The sequence below is a fragment of the Falco rusticolus genome, chromosome 2 (genome assembly GCF_015220075.1).
Source record: "Falco rusticolus isolate bFalRus1 chromosome 2, bFalRus1.pri, whole genome shotgun sequence".
Lineage (NCBI taxonomy): Eukaryota > Metazoa > Chordata > Aves > Falconiformes > Falconidae > Falco > Falco rusticolus.
Genome location: NC_051188.1, coordinates 89118841 through 89141063, shown reverse-complemented (window position 1 = coordinate 89141063; position 22223 = coordinate 89118841). Strand labels below are relative to the sequence as shown.

Here is a 22223-nt window from a genome sequence, read left to right as displayed (position 1 = left end):
AATTCTCTTTTAATTCCCACCAAAGGCATTTTTCCTGAAGTCTCACTTACTCTGGTGTAAAGCTAGGGTAATTTAACTCAAAGAAATGGAATTACATAAATATAGAACCTGAACAGAGTGAAAATGAGATATCCTATCTTCATGGAAAAGCACAAAGCCATATCACTTCCGTGCAACTCTTCAGCACAACAGCTGGAGAAAATTAAAGCTTGCTTCTCCCACGATGGGATGTGGTTCGAGCTGTAGTTTGTATACAATTACTGAAGACAAACACCCTACAATAAAGGAGGTGCAATGCTGTTGGGTTTGGGGCTGGAGAAATATGTTACCATCTCCAACCCAGAGTGATTTTGTCCTTGGCTGACCATTCACAATTTAGAGACCCATGCTGTGGCAAAACATTGAAGAAAATGAGACTGTCTTTATTTTAGTAACCACATTCAGCTGGAAATATTGCCAACAGTTGAAAAATACAGCGAGACTTTCAGGACTGATCTCATTTAGAATAAGCAAGTATGCCTTTCCCAAAGATCACAGCAGCATTCTCCAACCTTTGGGATTACCCAAATCCCAATGAAACATCTGGACTTCGATACCAAGTTAATAACCGGATTTGATTTCAAGCAGAAGTAAAAAATGGTCACCCCCACAGAACAGCTGAAAATTGATACTGAATTGAACTTTCACCATCTGGTTGCTCTAGGTCAAAAATCTAGCAGTTCCGTTTATTGAGCTCCTTCAGAAACAACATGTGGCAGATCAAGGAACCAGATTTCAGAATTGGCAGCACCCAGGTACTTCAAGCACCTGACCAATTACCTTCCTTCTTTAAAAAAACCCAGACAGTAAACCATCTGCAACAGTAGCCATTAGTGAGGTTTTCCCCAAAACTTACGTATATAGCATAAGTGTATTTATGATTAAAATCCTGAAGACAAATAACCTGGATATCAACTTCAGGTCCTCCTGACAGCTTTTGTACCTTTTCTTCCACCCCACCCCACCCAAAAAAAAGAAAGAAAATGTGGCTTAAGCAAAAAGCACTAACATTTCAAAAAGTGAATAAAGATCTAACAGAAATTATACTCGCATAGTAAAAAATGCTAAAATAAAAGCTATTTACAGATTTGTTTGTAATGAACCTTGATATTCGTATAGTATTCCATATACGTAAACAAAAGTTCAATTTTCCTGTTTTTTTGCCATTTAGTAGCTTTGTCCTCATTCACAAGCACAATGTTTTAGTGAATTTTAGAGAAGCTTTTCTTCCTCTTGGTTTTCCTGCATATCTTTACCTCCCCCCAAAAAAAACTATTCTTCCTATTTTTTTAAAAGAATTATTTTTTAGGGCCAAATTATAAAATACTTGGAAAACACATGTTCTTAAAGACTTTATATTCATATGTCTGAAGGAAAAACTAATGTACTAAGCAATCAGCCAGTCAACATAGCTTTTTGCCCTTGTGAGAATTAGCTATAGCAATTTAAAATACATTAAGGGAAACACATTATAAACTTGTTTTGCTTTTAAAGCTGACCATGTAACAGTGGAACAGTGTTGCTCAGCAGATGTGTGCATTCCACCACATCTGCAAACATTTGTGACTGGTGATGATGCATGAAAGAAAAAAATTGGTGCAGTTTTCTAAATCCAGACTATTTACACAGTTGGCAGTTAGGAGAAAAAAAAAAAGATTTCTGGTAAGCGGAACACTGCATACAAAAATAACGAGGAGTCCCTACAATACTAGGATCACCTTCAAAATAAGTCTTCACCATAATGTGAAAATAATATAGGGCAAAGACAAGCACCAAGAAAACATGTTCAGAAAAGACACCCTTTATCAAATGACAACAGAGCAGGCATCATCTGATATTTTGTACTAAATTATGCCCAATTACATCATCATTAGCAATAAAAAGCCTCAAATACAGAGCCATTTTTGTTCTATGAAATTGAGCCACCTTAAACTTGAGAGAGTGGTTTTGTTTTGCTTTTCTAGAAACTGTTAACCACCACAGGACTCGCTTGAGTTTAGAAAGCGGTCTACTGGCCAAGTCAGGACAGAACTGGCATTTCAAATTGAGTTCCTGGCTTGGAGAACTGGGAAGCGCTGCTTCCACTTCCTCCATCATTCATTCCCTACTGCTGAAGCACATCTCATTACGGAGGTGCATCAACATGAAAGAACTGGCACGTTATGGACTGTTACAGGCTTTAAGATAACACTACACCCTGGCACTGACAAATCTTTAAAGAAAACATACCAGCAGGGAAGAGGTTTCTTTCCCCTCCTTCATGCCTGCACAGGTATGACAAAGGCAAAGAGGTTTTTGGTATGGGAGGCAGAAGGACAAAAAAAGCCCCAAAACACCCAAACAATTTCCTTAGGGAAGAAAAAAAAAAAAACCCACAAACAAAAAAAACCACCAGCCACCAACAATACATTAACAATGCCTTGCTACGTTAAGTCAGAACCCTTGGAGGAGACATGTTTACTTGCTGTACTTTACAGGTGAAGAATTTAGATTAGTTAAATAGTGTTAAGGAGCATGTATATTTTTGATAAAGTGTTACGGCAAGTAAAATTATTACCTATCTTCCCCTCTTTCTTCATTAATATGAAGATAACTACAAGTCAAACTTGCAGATGTTCAGCTTTTCCAGGTTATTTTGCTGCACGTACCATTATATAGTCTATATCCTTTACCTGTTTGATTCCAAGTGATCCGGTGTTCTACTTCTGGGCTCGCTCTTCATTTGAAGCGGCATGGATTTCCAGGGGTTTGTCACCATCTGCATCACCCTTCAGGAGGGAGAAATATGCACAAAATTTCAATTGAGGCAACCCACATTTAACGATTTTGTCAGAACAGGAACTCTCTTCAAAAGCTGAAACAAAAATGTCTTGCAAAATTAAGTGACTGGTAAGACTAATTCAGCAGTATAATATACTCAAATATTATCTTCTCCCAGTTTCTAGATTTTAGTTCTCCTGTAGTTAGCCAAGCAATTAAAGGATTTAAAAGAACAAATAGTTCAACAGAAATGCTTTAATTGACTCATTTTGCCTGCACTAATAACAAAGGATGAATTCCCACAGAGTAGTTGTTATTTTGCATTCTCTGAATTCTGTGTGGATTTATACAATAGCTCTCTTTTAGTATGTATCCTTTGAGAGAGTGTTCTCACACTTTCCTTGAAACAAATTATAGAAATCAAAGAATGAAAGGAGGCTTGTTAGAGTGTCTGGTCTATCGATTTGCCAAGCATGCTATAACGAACAGGCATTTGATTATAGTTTTAAATAGAGATCAATAAAAAATACTTACAGGGCCACACACATCACTAGGGGTCTGAAGCACATGACATACAAGGCTGTGGGTCTGTTCAGCCCGGTGAAGACCAGACAAAGGGGGAACCTAATTGCTATCCACAGTTCCTTAATGGGCATTTACAAAACTGGAAGAGCTAGGCTCTTCTCAGAGGTTCACACCTAAAGGACGTGGAGCAAATGACACAGGAGCGTGGCAAAAACAGCCCGAATTATCACACCACTGATCAAGCACTGGAGCAGGTTTTCCAGAGAACTATTTCAATCTCCATCCTTGGAAATATTCAGCACTTGACTGTACAAGGCCTGAGCCACCAAATGTTGCACCCAGCCTCAATTATTCTTAAATTCTACGCTTGAAAATTAAATTGTATTTTCTTTTTATTCTAAAAAGATATTTTTAGCAATATGACTTAAATGTGATGGAAAACCTAACAAAAGAAGCCAGAAGAGGCTGAAAAACATAAACATTTCACAGGATGGGTCAAATTTACATCCCAGCACAAATTAAACACTATGAATAAGGCACCAAGCCTTTGAGACCCTGCATATGCTGCTCTGGAGTACAGACTCAATACATCAAGATTCAATTATGAAGATAATCTTTAAATTTCTTATTAAAAATATGCCTAGCAAGACCCTTAAAAGCTAATTCTTTCTTTCAAAAGACCCATTTTGTTTTGATCACTACCCAGGATATTTCATAGTATAGGACATCACATCCACAAACCACACCCGTTTCAAAATAATCATCTACTCTGTAATTTTCCTGTACAGGAGCTTGTAAATTACGACATTTTACTACAATTTATAACGAATAATCTGACTCATAATGCCTCATCTCAGATTACTCAGTACCTAACAAATGAACTAAAAATAAGCCATTCAGAGAGAGTTCTACGCTTTTCCACTTACTTGTTTTAACTTGTAAAAAGCAAATACCATACAGGTAAGCTTTTTTTTTGTCCTGAAAGAGGAAAAAACCCCACCAAAAGCAACACACACACACACAGAGGAAAACAGGAGTTCTTGCTCAGTTCCTTTGTGTCTGTGAGCTCTGTAGATCTCATCATAGGGCTTCTCTTCACTAGATCTATTAAACCCAAGTTATTTAATTCAAGCCAATCCATTACTAAACTGTCACTCCTCACACAAACTCCTTTGTTGAACTGTTTTTTTAAATCCACCCACTGTATGTGCCCACTCCATAAATGGTGAGCCTGAGCAAGACTGACCAAGCAGCAATACCGGTAGCCAGAAAAGGACATCCTTTGAGCTGGCACAGGAAATAAACATATCTCATTTTTCAACTAAGTATATCAAAGTCTTCCAGTCACAGTCAAAACCAGATCAGAAGCACAAAATGTGTTTAGATCAATGACCCAGGAGACAAATCTCCTCTGTGCCATAATGCCCTCTCATAATTAGTGGCAGGCACATATTCAAGACTGTCTTTCTGGCTCAGCACAACCACTCCATAATATATCTGGGTGGCCAGAGGAGTTCATGTATCAGAGCTCTATCCTACAGCAGAAGGGGAAATATTTTGCATTCTTAGTCTTCTGACAGTTTCAACCAAAAGGTCACTGATAAAAAAAAAAAATCTCTCTAACATGTTCATTAGCAAACTGTTCAAATACACTGGGATTCCATAGGATAAAAAAAAAATCATCATTATTTGACATTGAAAATCATATTGGAACTAAGGAGACAATGCTTTTTGTAAGGTTTCAGTATGTGATTTAAAACCACCCTGATTTAGCTCACAGTATCTAACAGGGATAAATCGAGACCTAAACTTTAAACAACAAACTTAAAAATCCACAATGATTTCTCTGAAAATTTTCCTTCCATACAGAGAAAAGTGCCCCAAAACAACCTAGCCTAATGCCAAAACACCCCAAATGTGGTGGCTTTTTTCTCACATTACAGCCTAGCCAGATGCTAGCTTCTGTTGCTACCTCTGAAAAACTCTTGCAGATGGCCAGGCCCCTTTACACTGGCACCTAACCATGGAAATTTTAACTCCAAAGGTAGGTATACATCTCTCATGCTTATGAAGAACACTTGAAAGGTGGAGCCTGAGCATCAGAAAAACAACAGCTGCAAAAGAAAAAAGGCCTATCTGGGCTCACAGATTTATAATTTACCTTTTATCCTGTCCTCTCTTCTTTGCAGTGTATTAAGAATAAAAAGAACATCACTGGGTTACCTTATTCACCCTTCCCCAGTCAACCAATAACTTACTCTCACTTTTAGTTGAGCTTGACCTTAACTCTCAAAAGTAAGAGTAACGTTTGAAAAAGTGCTTCAAAGTTACCCTTAAAAAGCCCAACTGTTTGCAGGCGGAGTAGGTTCTTTCTTTCCCACCTCTAACACATCTAAACTCACCACTGCCCATACTAAGGATCCAATCCAAAAGTAGTAATAATTTTTACAGGCTTTGCTCTGTTATTGTTCTTACTACCAAACGATAAAAGGAGAGCATAAGACAGGGAACGCTATCTTCTGTCAGTAGATATTTATCTTTTAGTTCAGATGACCTGCTTGTCTGTTCAGAAGCTACCAAAGATAAGTCTTATAAAGCATTTGCTGTGGAAAGAAGCTCACTCAGCTGCTTATTGCGAGCACCCTGTAAAACGCAAGTGACTTGAAAACTCTCCTCTTACAACACAGTTAAGGTTTGCTACGGTCATAACCTATGATGCTGATGGTAAAGCTCCCCAGTCAACACACTGACACCACAACATCCACCAGAGCTTTAAGGTGAGGAAAGTTGATCTCCATGATTTCCCTGATGCTTGTTCTGAGCAAGCACAGGAAACCACCACCCAAAGCTGAGCAGTCTTTGCACTTGGAAGTACTTGTCACCAGCTAGCACTTGTAATAATGAAAACCAAACAATAAGCTGCAAGAGTTTTTTTTCCATCTCTGAAGCTGTTTAAACAATTAAGTGACAGACAGGAAGAAGGGGAAAAAAATAATCAATTTTCTGCAAGATCTTAGTACTGGTTGGACCAAAGTGGGAAGGAACACACACGTGAATAAAGGAACAAGACCTGAAAAGGAGGGTGTTTTTAGAGCCCTAACGCTGTTCCGGTTTTTCACATTTTGGCCACTTATGTAAAAACAAAGGCTGCACAATTCAGTGTCAGGGGAAGAGGCAGAATCCAGAATAGCTGAAAATACAGCAGAGGTCTTTTGAGTGGTATAAAGACAAGGCGAAGTGAGAACTAACTGAATTTGTTTGTCTATGTGTTTCAATACATATTAGCTCACTGGCTGGAACAAAACCTGGGTTTAAGTGATTTGGTGCCTCAACACACACCCCTGTCACTCAGAAGACAAAGTCATTATAGTAAAAGAGATAACCCTGCAGAACAATATAACAGTACAAATTACGGAAGTATCGAAACCAGCAACAGAAGAGGAAGGGCAGAAAGGCTACATTTCATAAACATGAAACGAGCTGACTGACAAACAGGACCCGATGGTTAGAAACTTACAGGTGGTATGTTTTGAACTGTGGCTTTGAAATACTGATCTTTAAGCAGTTTTCTGTAAATAAGTTATAATCCTTTGCATAGAAAGCCACAGTCCTTAAGTTTATGCTGTTGCACAAAATCCCTAAGCTGCTATGGTTCGTCCATCCCTCTGATCTAAGGACAGGTATTAAAGCTGATAAACTCAGCCAGTATTAAACAGAGATTGCTGTGGTAAAAAAACAAAACAAAATAAAAAACCCCAGAAGCTGCAATTCACTGGCTTAACAGTTCAGTTAGTTCAACACTTTCACAGGCACAAAGAAGAAAACAAATGATCTTGCATGAACTATGATATTACTGGGCAGAGCAGAGGGACCAGTTAAGACACCAGGGTGGGTAGGGAACCAGTCACAAAGACTAGCTGAAGGCAATGCAGCGTATTAGCCTTCATAATTGCAAAGCCCCAGTAATAAAAGTTTGATGCCACTTAGGGCTACATAAAAGGGTTTCAAACACATAATTCTAAAAAACTGCATAAAGGCATAAGTTGGTATGATTCTCCATACATTTTGCACACTAACTCTAAAATAAACAAGGTTTGAGGGACACCTTCCATGTCACTATCATTTCCTCTGAAGATTTACAACCTGATAAGTGCTAATACTAATTCCACTGATTTTTGTGGAATTACTTCCTATGAGTAAAGATCACTCAAGTAAGCAGGAGATTTTCAGAAGATAAACCCCTTAAAATATACCTGGCCTCCCAATCAGATGGTTGCATTTCTTCTACCATTGCTACCTGGGGGAAGAAGTAGAGAAGCTGTCCACTTTGTATCAAGGTAAAGTATACAGAAGCGGAATAACTACTCCTGCTGTTCCGTATTAGGACAAGGATTCATCCTTCTGGGAATCAAAAATGTGAACACTGATTTTTACTGACAGTACTTGGTGTAGTTTTAGTAGAGGCTGTTCATTCTGACATCCTGCAGAGCTGGCTCCTTCAGCAAGCCAGTTTCAGGATACCAGAATGCTATACTGTGAACAGTGTACTCAAAACCTTATTGGGCTGACTTGCTGTATGGAGGGGTTTCCAGCCACAGTGTTTTAAAATGTAGCAGCAGAAGGTCCTGGAATTCATCCTTCTTGGCAGAACTTAGACTTCAGTTGCTATGACCTCAATTTGGCGCAGGTTTTTGTTTCATAAAACCTTCAGAAAATTAACATACCACATCTATTTTAATGACATATTGCTGCAAAAACATGAAGCTATGCACAGCTGTGGTACCTATGACTATCAGATTATGAGCAATGTAACACATTAACACAAGCCAAGAAGAGCCACCCATATATTGCTTGACTATTTGCAAGAATCTTTTGTGTAGCAACAGGAAAATGCTACAGTGAATGTCACAAAAACAAAAAACATCTTTTGCTCTGGCACGGTTTCACGAAATGGGTTACATCTGCTGTAACAACTCAAGAATAATATTTATATTTGCCTTCACTAGTTAAGGAATCTAGCTGCCTAGTATGACAATAATAAATAAATATACAAAACTAACCCATTCTTTCACAGGGCTGTCAAATTAAGACAGACACCCCAGAATGTATCCTAGAATGCTTTGCCAATTTTAGTACATCATAGTTAGAAGTATTTATTTTCTTCCATAACACTTCTGTATCAGTAAAAGCTCCAATAAAAATACAACTTAAACAGGAATTCTTTTGCTGGAAAAGTTGATTGAATCCACCAAATCAGTATCATCTGCATGAATAAAAAGTATTTTTTTGCATTAGTATAACCATACAGCATTAGAGAGACTAAAAAAGTTTTTCTGGGTTAGATTTCACCTCTCACTTCTCATGTTAGGGACATACCAGTGCTTGTATGCATAAAAAAAAAGGCAGAAGTTTTCATTATTAACTGTGACTGACCACATCCTGATAAAGTATCACAAGACTTTTTTTAAAAACAAAACCCACAAGACAATTTAAAAACTACTAAAAAACTAACACACACACACAAAAGTCTCAACTATGTATTTTATACTGCTTCACCAATGCAGGCAAAACGAAGTTTCAGAGCAGACTTCTTCCATTAGAAATACTTTACAGTCCACTTCTAGTGAATTCAAAAGCATGTGACTTTTTACAACTGCTGTTCACCTTCTCTAAACACTAGGGAGACAATACCGTCTCTTTAACAACTTCAGAGAATAAATAATGAGGCTGTATGCTCCAGTGGTAATAGATCACTGAACATCTGAAATGCAGGCAATTCCATAAAGTGCGTAGTGGTTCTTCATTCGAGTCACAGGATTTTTGGGTCTTGCCTAATCCACCAAGTTAAGAGGCAACAGTTTGCACTAGCAATATCTGAACAATAAGATGAACTTCAGGAGGAAACCATTCAGTGACAATTCACTCCTTTGTGCAATTAACATATTTTGGCAACCAAGGGGTGCGATTTAAAGATTCTGCAAGGAGGAAGAGAAAGAAGTGTGTTTACTTAGTGGCCTCTGCAATTTTACCATGTCGTTTGTTTTTCTGCTGAGGTAGCAAGTGCTTGAATAAGCCTTATAATAAGATGAAAGCTTCAGAAGTTTTTGCCTTCCAATAACAACCAAATGTTTCCTTTTGAAAGCCTGTGACACAATAAAATAAAAAGCTCAGCTAATTTTTACTGATACTGTCAGTTTGTCTTTCTGAAACAGTGTTGCCTACTTTTTTGAGATACTTTTTGACAGCCTAGGTTTTAGGAAAGGTACAGTATAATTGACTAACCTTTGTTTATTCAAAGAGCTATACAAATGCATTTACTGGAGGCACCTAGGGCCAATACAGGAGGAGAATCCACTGAAAGTCTGCATTCTCATAGACTCAGCAACTGACAGGACACATGAGCGTTTCCCCAAACCAGACTGTTCGGAACTAGTCCCACACCTAGACCTACCCAGAGAACTTGATCCCAGACCTTCAATCTATAAAAGTGCAATTGCCCATTTTGGAGAACATATCCCTCTCAGTGGCTGTCCCTCTTACATCTTAGCCCTCTGGGTTGAAAATACCATGTTCTGGTCAGATAGGACTTCAGGTTTACAACCACCCAGAAGCTACACATCATTGTCAACGTACTATGAACTACTACCGGTTGACAACTATGGCTCAATCAGGAGGTCCACAGCAAAAGACTAAGACTTTCTGCTGGTTCAAAGTTGTTTTCAAATTACCTGTTAGTTTTGCCAGGCTACATTAAACAAGTAAAGAGACAGGGAGCAGTCTGCAGCTAGGGCAGCAGTTTGTATCAATAAAACAAGGATAATGCTTAGAAATCAGGAATTAAAGTTACTTCTAAACTCGCCATCTTTAAAACCACAGCAGCTTTATGTTACACACCTTAACTTTTATTTCTTTAAGTAGCAGTTAAAAAAATTCCCTAAAAACCTTTCAGGCTCTCCCTGGCACACATTTAATCAACTTGCACCGTTCTCCAGTCTCTTACGCTCTGCTGCATTGAGCCATCTACATATATTCCCTAGAAGTCAGTTGCCTATCTGTCTCGGAGAGGAACAACTACAGAGACAGCTTCCTCCTGTGTGGTAACAGAAATATCTAGTAGATAAAACCCAAAAACATCATTAAGACATTTAAGTCCAGAAGGTTCAGGCAGGTTGTAAATTATGATCTGGACATTACATAATATAATGACTCATCATAACAAGTTCCCATTTCTTCACAAGTTGGTGCTAATCTTCAACTAATACCATTAATCAATCACACTACACTTATTTTGAAACTTGGTAGCATTTTGTAGAATGCAAAATGCATCTGAAGCAGCAAAATACAATCATTTCTGATTTGGGGGGGAGTGGTATTTATGAATATTTGCTCTGTAGGGGAAAATAAGGAAAGCTGCTCCATTCTAAAGCTGAGTAAGCATGCAGGTGTCCACTTAGTTTTGTTTAGCAATGTTAATTCAAAAATGCTATTTTAAAAGAAACCTCAGTGCTTGCCAAACTCTGGAAAACAAAGCCATATGTTAGCACTTGCTCTGTCATCAGATGCGTCTGCTTCATGTAAGACACAACAGTAATGCCAGACTAAAAAGAAAAAAGTGACTTGCAGAAAATAAAGATGAACATTATTCTAACTAAAAAAAAAACAAAGGGGGGGGGGGGAAATTACGTATATGAATGTTAGTCTAACCCCTCATACAGTGTTCAACAATTGGAAATCTAGAAAGCAGAAACTTTCAGCAATGACTGCGCTTGGTACCTCACCAGGATGCCCAGTTCAAGGCGGATTCAAAAGAAACTCAATTTGTATTGTCAGTCTTTTGGATTAGAACTGATTAAACTAAAGTTTCCTAAAATAGGGCTGTAAGTATTAAACCACACAGCCAGTTATCTATGACTAAATCCTTAAGAACTGCATATCCCTAAATATGACTAGATAGTAACATTTAATAGAGCAGCACACAATGACATCATCATGTCACAGCAAGTGTTCACATGAACATTCAAAGGAAAAAAACCACAATGGGAACAAATTGGAAACAGTTCTATTTTTTTGCTTTTGGAGAGGAAATATGTAATAAAAAATTTCAGATTTTTAAGATGGAGTTTGTCAAATTAAATTACTTTTAAAAAAAGGGTTGTTTCTTCTTTACTTAAGACTGTAAGAGCCTTGGTCCCTAGCATTCCAATCACAATACTCCCAACTTCCCTATTAAAGTTATATTTATATATATGAATATAAATCTATATATATAAATTTAGTAAATCACACTGATGATTACTTCCAAACATCATTTCTGAAAGTATAACTTGAAACAAGCTTAATATTTTTCCACAGCTTAGAAAGATGGAAAGAAATCTTTGTCTTCAGAAATAAAAGCTGAGTCAGAGTGGAGTAAAACCCACCACTGTTTGTATAGTCTTTGTCTGAAAAACGCAGTGGTAAGTTCAGAAATCAGAAGTTCCTCAGACTTCTTACCTTACCACTTTTCTCCCCAGATTTCTTCTTCTTAGGATTATCTTTCCAGAGAGATTCTACAGCAATGTATCCCTGAAGACTCCAGTCATATAGCTGTGTACCAGCAACCTTTGAAACAAAAAGATATTAGAAAGCATTAATTTCACCTGGGAAATACTATTTTGCTTCTTGTTTAAGTGGAAGTAGTCTCAAAACACAAGATTCTTAACATCTTTCTGTTCAGGCTCAAGGTGTACAGCATTAATAAACACCTGGGGGGGGGGGGGGGGGGGGCAGGGAGGCAGGAAGACACATGAGGAATAAGAAAAGTTGACTTGCTTAAAAACTGTTTCAAGACTACCTGAAGATACAACTGTATAAAAGGAGGTGGAGTGATGAAGCATGGAAACAATTCTGGTTTTCTTAGTATTCAACAGATTTCCATATGAAAATTATTTCTTAATTTGACCATACTCATTTAAAGACCAAAAAAACCCCCAACCAAAACCCCACAAGCAAGCCCTGCTTTGTTACTATTTTACATTTTCACTGTTTTGACAGAACAGTAAGAGTACCCCTTTGTTTCTTTTTATTTGATATTTAGAAGAAAGCCCCAATTTGCTGATAGATGATTGTAATGAAAAGAGTCGTCAATTCTCAAAACAGAAGACAGGTAGTAAAGACAGTGTTTGCTATATCACACCAACAGATAAAACCCCTAAACCTAACAAAAGAGTATCTCCTGTTGGATAATATGGAACTGTAATATTCATAGCATCCTTTAAATCTCAAGGGTTAGGTTTTTACAGCTCTAGGCTCAGGGCAGTACTCACTTTCATATCACTATTAGTTTTCTTACAAATGAAGAACAGCAAAACCGGACAATTTGCCCAACTAGGCAGCTATTAAACTTATGACATCAAGAAATAAAAAGGTATTACCCTATCTCCCACAGCAGGCAAAGCTGCAAAAATCAAAGCCATGAGAACAGTGCAAGCATAAAAGACATTTGCGAAACAGTTCTCTCACAAGTTTCTTCCAGCCTCCAACAAATCACTGCTCAGAGATTTCCTGAGCCAGAATTGATTTCTATGTGTATAACGTCGAAGGAATTTCCCTTCTATGAACTTGTTGCACTTTCCCTTGAACCCCTTGCAAATTTCTAACATTCACAACACCCTGTGCCAAAAAGTTCTACTGCTGGGCACGCAAGGTATGAAGAACCACTTCCTTCAGTTTGTCTGAACAACATTGAGCACACCAGTTAACATACCACAATGGTAAGAAATGTGCTTCTGGCCAGAGATCACATTAAAACCTTACAGAAGGTGCTATTAAATCATAATAATTAAGAGAAAACAAACCCAAAACAGCAACTACATTTCTGAGTCACAAATAAATCCAAACTATGTCTGTTTTAAATACAAAGAACTAGCATATTTGTCACCACATTTGACAATTACAGTTATACTGTGGTTTTAAACAAGTCTGTATGATGCACTGAGTTTCCTCTGTATTTGAGGGTGATAAAGGTCATCAGAAAAAAGTACATCAACTGCTCCAGGGATGAATGTGTTAAATCTCAAAAATCCCTCAATTCAAACATTACAGCTATAAACTGTTATCTTCTTTTTCAGTATCAGGAGTGCTCATTCTCATGTGCCTCAACAAAATAGTTCTGAAAGGCAGAGGAGCCTATGGCTCACCTGGAAGGATAGTGAGATCAGTTGCGCATGCAGTACAAACTTATAAGGACTGAAAAATAACAACTATAAACAAACAAACAGAGCGGTTTGTCTGCAACGTTACAGAGGACACAGCCATCAGCATAAAATCAGAAAGAACTACAGCTATCCATAAGTTATTTCTTGTTCCTGCTTAAAAATACTCTGTTAAAATAGATTAAACCACTACATAGCTAACATTACAAACTTTAAAAAGTATTCTTATAGGAGTCATACAATCAAGTGAATTACAAACTGTGCTGAGACACTGATCATTCACATTGCTGGAGTAGAGCGGCTACATCACAAGGTACAGCAACCCAGATAGTTTAGTCTGCCACAGTCAACCAGTGTTTCAACACTGTACACTCCTCCTAAGAGCTGGGACCCGCGCACACGTTCACAGTTTGCATGAGCTGAAAAATACAGTTCTAGACAGACTGTAAGCTGTATGTTACAGGGTCAAGAGGAACACAGTCAAGAAATTTTTAGAAGTACCCAATGCGTGTCCTCTTACGAATGCAACACTAGAGTCATTTGTTAGGATCTTCTTCCACACCACTCTCTCACGAAGCAGTTGAAGAGGAAGCAGGTGGGTGCTGCAGTTGCCACCACGATTTTTGGGAGTGGCAGTTCAAACCAGGAAAAGTAAAAGGAACAATAATAATAGAAGCCATTCAACCCTTCAAAGCATTCATTCAAACATTCATACAAAGAGTTCCTTTCAAAGAGGGATAAGTTTTTTCCATGCAGTCATCTGGATTTCTTAACTTCTGGAAGACAACAATTTCCATCTCGTTTGTGTTAAATTACAACATGCTAAAATACCATCTCTGTTCAATGCAACATTAAGTAAGTTTGTATGCTAGAATTTGAACAAACAAGTTCAAAAGTTAGACTGAGTGGTTCTCAACTGGGACTCTGAAATAGTTAGAAACTGACCTTGGGCCACAAACACCCCTACTAGGCACTACTGGGCTAGCATCAGCAGTCTCTAAAGCCTAATTTGCATGTAAACGAACTCCCACATTGTAATTCCACACAGGACCGTAAGCATGTAACATTGACTATAACGTATGTTTTATGTCAAGGTTATCGAGCAGAATTACGGCTAGCAACTCTTTACCTATATTGCAGGCTGAGAAACTAAACTGAGAATCTTCCAGCTTTTCTACATTTACATTGTTAACCAAGTAGTCGTAGTGCAATTTCACAAGCATTTCATTCTGCTGTAAATGTGGACCAAGTGACCCCAACTCCTCCTTTTCAACCCACAGTTCTGTAATCACATCATGCTCTCAGTTATGTCAGTACAACTGTTTATGCCTTACAGACTGAACTGGGCAAGTGACAAGGTATAGGTTCAAAAGACACAGCAATAATTTAGTTAGTTGATAAAGAAATAAACGTAGGTATTGGGAAGCTGTTCTTCCTTTCAAGTAGGTGAGCATAACACACAGTACTTTAGAAAATTTGAGATGTTCTAATAACAAGGAACAAAAATTAATTCTAATGATAAGGAGAGTGATTTAGGTAACTTCATAAGGGAAAGTTTATTCCAGATAGAAGATAAACCACAATAAACACAAAACATTTTGAGTGTATTATGATTAGCTAGAAAGTAGTAGCGTTCTAAAACACTAAAGTTCCACCAGACCAAAATAAAGTTTAGTATTAAATTCAGTTCCCTTACCACACATACAGTCTGACCATTTGTTCAGAGTGATACAAATTAAAGTAATACTAGCAAAGGAAATAAATCCTTTACAAATTTGTCATTTGTTAGAATGATTACTAAAGCAGGAAAAAAAGAAACAATGCACAAACTATTTTTTATCTCCAGTTAGATGAATAGTGTCTGAAAACTACATATTACCAATTATGAACTGTTGCTATAACTTCACTTTGCAACTCACATTTTAAGAAATTTTTTTCTTCCAGATAGATGCATCAAGTGTTGCACCTCAACTGCAAACACATTTTGCTGTGTTTATTTCCAACTCTCCAATGGAAAGTCTTTAATATAAAGGTGGGAAGGGTGGAGGACATAGACAAAACCCACCTAAAAATTTTTTTAGTCTTTTAAAGTACAGTCAAAACTGAAAGTTTACCAAACAAAGGGAACTATACCACTGTAAATAAAAAAAGCTGTGATGCAGTACTCAAATGTGGAAGAAAAATAAGAACATAAAGAATAAATTCTAAAATTTATGTTCCAGAATATTTCATATACTGTTCTATTAACTTGGCAAGTAAGCCTTGTAGTGCAAGCATCCCTTTCTATGCTTACAGAAGTTTGGTGGGTTTTTTACAAGCTTATGAAACATTTCAAAGTAATTACTAGAGAGGAAAGTGCTTCCAATTTCAGATTAAAGCATAAAAATTATGGATATTAATATCTGCTTCAAACTTTGGTTAAAAAAAGAGTGCAGGTTAAAAAAAAAGTGCAAGAGATTAGAGGAACCAAAACAGTATCTAGGATATCACCCTCTTCACAGAAGTTTCCAAACTCTTATGTCTAGTGTCCTGACCAAGTCAACAAAGCTAAAGCTATTCCAATCAAGTTTCAGGCTCATGGTCTCATATCAGATTTTTCATTACAGTCAAACTAAGAACTGTGAATTAATCAAAGGGCAATCATGCACTTCAAAGTTTCCCTAAAACAAACACAGTATTGTGAAGCTGTTAGTAACAAATCCACAGTTAAGACTGAACTGAGCTTCTTTAAAAACAATAACATCAGTTTGAACACTGTTCAATCACTTCCCACTTCACTGTTCAGAAGGCAACTAGAATTTGAATACAGAGTTTCCAACAGGAATGTCTAAACTTCTTACATTTTGATTATTTTTTTTCCTGCCACTTGCATAATTTTCACTCCCTGAGAATAAGTCCACAGTAATATCTGTGTTCAGAGCATCTGAATCCCAGAAGCACTAAAAAGATTCCATTAAACATCAGGGTATGACCATGCTGGCAGAGTTCAAACCCAGCATTTTTTACTCTAAGTCAATGACCTTTCAGTTTTCAAAGAACATCATATGTTCTTGAATATCATATTTTCATCCTGACATCTGTGTTATTCACAAATCACTGATAACTGAATAATTTACCAAAGCCTGAAATATAAAGAATTTCTGATACACTAAAATATGTGCACTCTGAGTGGTTAAAGGCTGGATCTGAACAAGAATGTGGTGGAGAACTGAGGAATCTGTCAGTACAATTAAGTGTGGACAGCAAGGCATATGAACTGAAATCAGCAGGGGCGGTAAGCAACCGTCTGGTATCTTCGTTCCTCCTGCCTGGTTCTTCCCCCCCCCCCCCCCCGGAAAGCCCTTAAGCAAGTGTAAGTTAACATTGTTTCTTACATGCCTGAAACAACCAACGGATGAATAGGAAAGGCATCTAATCAGCAGAATTCTCACACCATTCCAGAATATGCATGCTATCTTTCTTAAAATTCTATCCAACAAAAAGCAGAAAACATCAGTAGCAATGTTTCTCAAAATGTCATTCTCATGATTTCTCTATAGAATCTTCCCCGTCCCCTCCCCCCCTCCTTCCTTCCTTCCTTCCAAACCCTGTTTTCATTTGCTCTCAAGGTATTTCAGGCTTCCTCAGTACAGCAAGTAAACACACAAACTGTACATACTAAGCATATTTACATTAATTTATAATTACTTGAGGTTAGAGATTCAGAAAAATAATTATGTTCCTCAAACTACACACACTACTGCCAATGTTAGAAAAAAAAAAGTCACAAAAAACCAGAATGTGTGATCATCTTTCAGCCTGGACTTTGTGTTCTTTGACATAACAACTACCAATTTGTTAAGCGCCAAGCACACTGACAGGGCTTTTAAAAATGGATTATCAGTTAATTTGAAGGTAGGAGGCAATAATCAAAGTAAAAGACACTTCTCTAAAGAAAGGTATCATCACTGACCTTCGCAATAGCAACCGCTTGCTGAGGGTAATACAGGGAGGTACCAATACCCATGAGACCTGCAGGATACACTAACTTCTTTATTTTTGAGCCTGTTTCATAACAAAAACACAAAAAACCCACAACATGGTTAGCGTATATGCTAAGCAAGACAGCTGAATGGCCCTAACCTTTTATTTATAACCAAAACAATTTTATTAAATAGTTTAGCATGTTTTCTGTTCAGTCCTACTGGTTTCTTAAGAAACATGATTACTCTGATCCGTAATTATTCTTTTAACCTTTTTAAGAGAATATTTTTATTAACATATTTCCACAATGAAAAATAACTTACAGCTATATTTACTGTAGTAATACACAATTTATTTCAGTACTGAATAATGAACTAGAAGCCACAGTTAAGAGACATTTAAGAGAATTATACCAACTGATCCTCTTTTCTAAACTAAAAGGAAAAACTCGAGCAAAGAAATGTTAGGATAATAGCATTCTTTTGATACATCAAGCAGAACAAGAGTTGTTCCAATACAAACTTTGGAAGTTACCTTGCCTCACAAATATGGGCTATTCCACAGCTGCTCTTATGAATAGTTTTTCTATTGGCAAAGCATTTGACAGTACTTTTGAAGTACTTACAATCATGCCTTATGCCCATTGCTCAGTCCACAACTAAATTTTGAACTTTTTAATAAATTTGAATTCTATTCAATTATACAAGTCTAAATTTAACTGCCTGAAAAGGTCAACCTCTCACCACAGCTGGCCACAGGTTGTGTATCCTGGCCAACCAGTGACAATATGCGTTACTGAATCAGTTACAGGGCATGCTGCAATTTATGCAATCAGAAAGGAACATAGAAGGGAGCAGGTAAAGGAGAAAAGCAAACAGAACAGGAGAAGAAAAGGTCTTTGAACAGACATACAGGAGTCAGGATGCAGGAGTTCTGTTCCTCAGAGAGCAACCTGTTCTATATGCAAAGCCACATGTTCTTCTAATAAAGGAATAATCAATTTTGAAACACTAAACACTTCTAACATGCATTTCCTCTTCAACGTACATATGCTCATGATGAGATAAGAAACTCAGCAGTAAGCAGATACATTCATAAAGCGATGCTGCTAGTCTTGTGAAGAGGGAACTTGGTATCAATTAGCTATAAGAAAGCACAAAAAAGGCAAGCTTGATTGCATCTTTACAGTCAGAAAAAAAACCCAACACAGTTCTGTTATAATTTCTGGGAATAAGGAAATCTCCTTTAGTGATCGACTATCAGTGTGCCTACTGTATCACTTTAATATCTTAAACTATTACTTTATTCTTAATGCCTTACAGCAGGCTGCTACCTGCTGGAGATACCCATTAGAGGGAAGGTCAGGAATACTCCCAAATCCATTACAGAACTACTCAAAAGCGTGATGGTGTTCTCCCCCTGCCCCCAGCCTGACCTTCGTTTCCCATAACCCTGCTCAGTTATCAAGCAGCAGTCATCAAGGGTGTGTCTGGTCACGATGGTTGCCTCTGGCTCACAGTGGATTCAGGGGGGACGGAAAACACCACCGCAGCCCAGGGCTGATTTGGGCAATGCGCCCACCTAACCACAGTGCTGGTCAACGTCCGACTCAAGGCAAACGTGGAAGAAACTAACTTCTGCAGCTGGTATGCAAATATGACCGAGTCAATCATCTCACCCCATAAACAGCGAGCAGCCCAAGAGCCCTTTGTGCTCTCCTGGATGGCAGCAGGCTGCACAACAGGATGTCCCTTTGAGTAGAGATGGCCCTCAAGGTTACACCTGCCGCAGAGATCCCTTACTCCTTGATACTGAGATACAACCTTAGCAAAGCTTAAAACATTTAGCAAGGTATCTTAGATTGCACACATACAATTCTTTAGACAAACTGCTGACCAAGTCTAGGAGTAGGATTGGATCCAGCTGCACCTAGACTCCTCTGAGTTGGAGTTTAGAAAGCAAAAGGGTCCTCTCCGAACCTCAGAACTCAATGGGAGGGTCCTCCCAAAATGTCTGCCTTACCCTATCCTCTATGCAGTAAATAAAGTATACCTTGCCATCAAATCTTGTTAAACCACTGTCACATTTACTATCAAACTTTGTTAAAATTGCTGTTTTACATGAAAAAAATACATTGTTTCTTCACACTTGTGATTAACTGCATCACTCCACCCGCAACACAAGGTTAGAACAATTATCTTCAACAGCGTCTTAAACCAAGCTGGATGACTGCACAATATTCACATGATTAAACTCTGAAAACCATAATTCCTACTTAATAGGCAGCTGTATCTTCAAGTGTTATGGTTCAACCTGGAAGATGTTATCTGTACCTTCCAAGAGGGCAATTCTTCCAGTGAGACCAAGGGAGGAAGGGATAAAAAAATAAAAAAAAAAAAAAAAAAGAGACGACATTTTGTTCTAACCTTCTGTAGCATCAAAATTAAGGGGCACTTCCTTCTACAGTTTGAATTCTTTCTAGAAACAAGTCAGTATTGTAAACTGTAACGAGACAAAAAGTTTTAGAATTATGGCTCTCATCCTGAAAGTGTCACAAATCAGACACTTGTATTATGAAGGATGTATTTCTTTTTTTTTTTAAACTTAGGACCCTCTAATCTTTCAGATCCAGCCCCAAGACTGCAATTTCCACCACCTCCACCCATTTTGCTACAGTTGTAAAGGCTGGAAGCTGATCTCATTCATGATCACATAACTGAAGAAGCAGGAATTTGAAGAGAAAGAACTTCAAATGGGTAAAGTTGGAGACCTTGCTTTTCATTAAAAAAAATGGGGGTGGTGGTGGGGGTGGTGTAGCACTGCTTTCATCATCTTACTGAAAAATGTTTTGAGAAGTGCATACATTCACAAAGGGCTTTCCATTTCTACGTAGCCAAACAACACTTCCAGTTTGTTCAACATATACAGGCCCCACAAAGGTGTATTTTTATCAAAAACAAGGCCCCACTAGTATTTAAACTCTAGAACTTCACAGTTGTTACCTACAGTCTTCTTGTTGTGTTACTTCATTTCACTGTATTAAGAATATCTCAATACAAACACAAAATTCTTTTTAACAATTAACATTTTTAAAAACAAGATTTCTACGAAAGCATAAATGCCTTAATTTCTTCAACTAGTATGATGAAATTGACTATCACTTTTCTGTAGTGCAAAACGTGCATGTATGTAAAGCACACCCAGAGCTCATAAGTATTTTTGCTGAGTATCACCATCTGCAGCAGCTCTGTGCCTGGACATACAATACTTTGAAGGAACTTGAATAGAAAACTAGTTGTACATGTACCACAGTTCAGGAACCTCTGTGTTCTACCATAATTTATTTCTCTGTAGTTTTCTACAGTGACATATGCGATAAAGAACTTAAGTAATTAAGATTTTTAGGCTAAAAAAACTATCCTTTCCACCTTTTGCTATAATAAGCTAGAACTAGATTTCAGTCAGAAATACAGTATTCATAAACAGTAACTGAACGTTATTACACATCTTTTAGATGAAGTCTCTTTGTCATTAGAGGTACACTGTAGAAATATGCTTGTATATTAAGTCAGATCTCATGCTTCACAATTAAAAAGTAGCATCCAAAAAGCCCCAAATAAATTACTTATCCCAAACCATAACATAAGCAGTTCAAAAGGTTCCCGCTCACCTCTAGCAAGAAACAATCCGACAATTCCAGCAAAACCTATCACACCAAGCCTTGGATAAAATCCAGCAGGGGGGTTTTGGAGAAATTCACAGCCCTCTGAAAAGAAGTCAGAACAAAGTGCCTTAATGTAATGTGAAAGTGTTTTTGTGATAAGGAATCATCAATACATGCTGGCAATTGTTACAAAACATAAAGAGTTATCAAAACACATTTAACTATCATGCACATTTTAGATTTGCTGGCATAAAATTCAAAGCCTTTGAGATCTTCTCTAGTGACACATGAATGAAACTGAACATCGTATTGTATTTACCAATTTTCATAGAAGCTTTTGTCTTTGCTCCTGGGCCATCTGTTTTGTTTTGCTCTTTTGCATCTCTATTATATCTTTTTCAAATTAGTGATAAAAACCTTTGCAAAATGGATTCTTACATCTACATGTTATCAAGAATTAGTTTCAGTAAAACACTGTACGAAAAAAATATCACAAAGGAACAACATAGCATAAACAACATTCACTCAAAGATGGGTGTCTGATGGAGGATGTAAAACTATGAAAAATCTTCCATACAAAGGAGTTCAAAAGACTGAGACTATTAAGTTTAAGGAGAAGAGGCACAGTTATCTGAAATGAGCTCTAGATAACATCCATGCTCAATCCTGATAAGCCCAAGAAAGAAAGGATGCTTCCATTACCAAAAATAAATACAAATTATTTTGGACTAATTAAAAATTCTTAAGAAATCTAAGGAAGTAACCCAAAATGAAAAGGCTAAACATTACAAACAAAAGACCTAACACTGGCGACTACAAAGAAACACTGCAGGAACTTTCAGTTACTGGGCTGGGTGGGAATAAATTACGATGCTTTTTTCCTGCATAACTGTTGTTTTCAATGACACTGATAGACATAGATGCAGGCCTTGGATTTTAATTGTTTAGAAATGTAGTGTCAATGATTTACAAAGGAAATGTAAACAGATATACAGTGAAAATAAAGTAGTCTTAAGTGCATTGGAAACTATATATATGTTGCTTAATGGAATTCCCTTTTAACAGAAGTACAGTCCTAC

General features: G+C 37.4%; 1 protein-coding gene across 8 annotated transcripts in view; it reads right to left on the bottom strand.

The window, feature by feature from the left end:
* APOO (apolipoprotein O) overlaps positions 1 to 22223 on the bottom strand; it is a 32702-nt gene that overhangs the window by 846 nt on the left and 9633 nt on the right. For 7 of the 8 annotated variants that reach the window (XM_037377143.1, XM_037377140.1, XM_037377139.1 and 4 more), the window contains 4 exons: positions 21151 to 21246; positions 17470 to 17561; positions 11818 to 11925; positions 2712 to 2807 (listed from right to left, as the gene is read on the bottom strand). In XM_037377143.1, coding sequence (XP_037233040.1) covers positions 2739 to 2807; positions 11818 to 11925; positions 17470 to 17561; positions 21151 to 21246 — 365 coding nt within the window. In that variant the 3' untranslated portion in view covers positions 2712 to 2738. Of the gene's footprint in view, positions 1 to 2706; positions 2808 to 11817; positions 11926 to 17469; positions 17562 to 21150; positions 21247 to 22223 lie in introns of those variants that run through there. The other variant, XM_037377138.1, reaches the window with a different exon arrangement.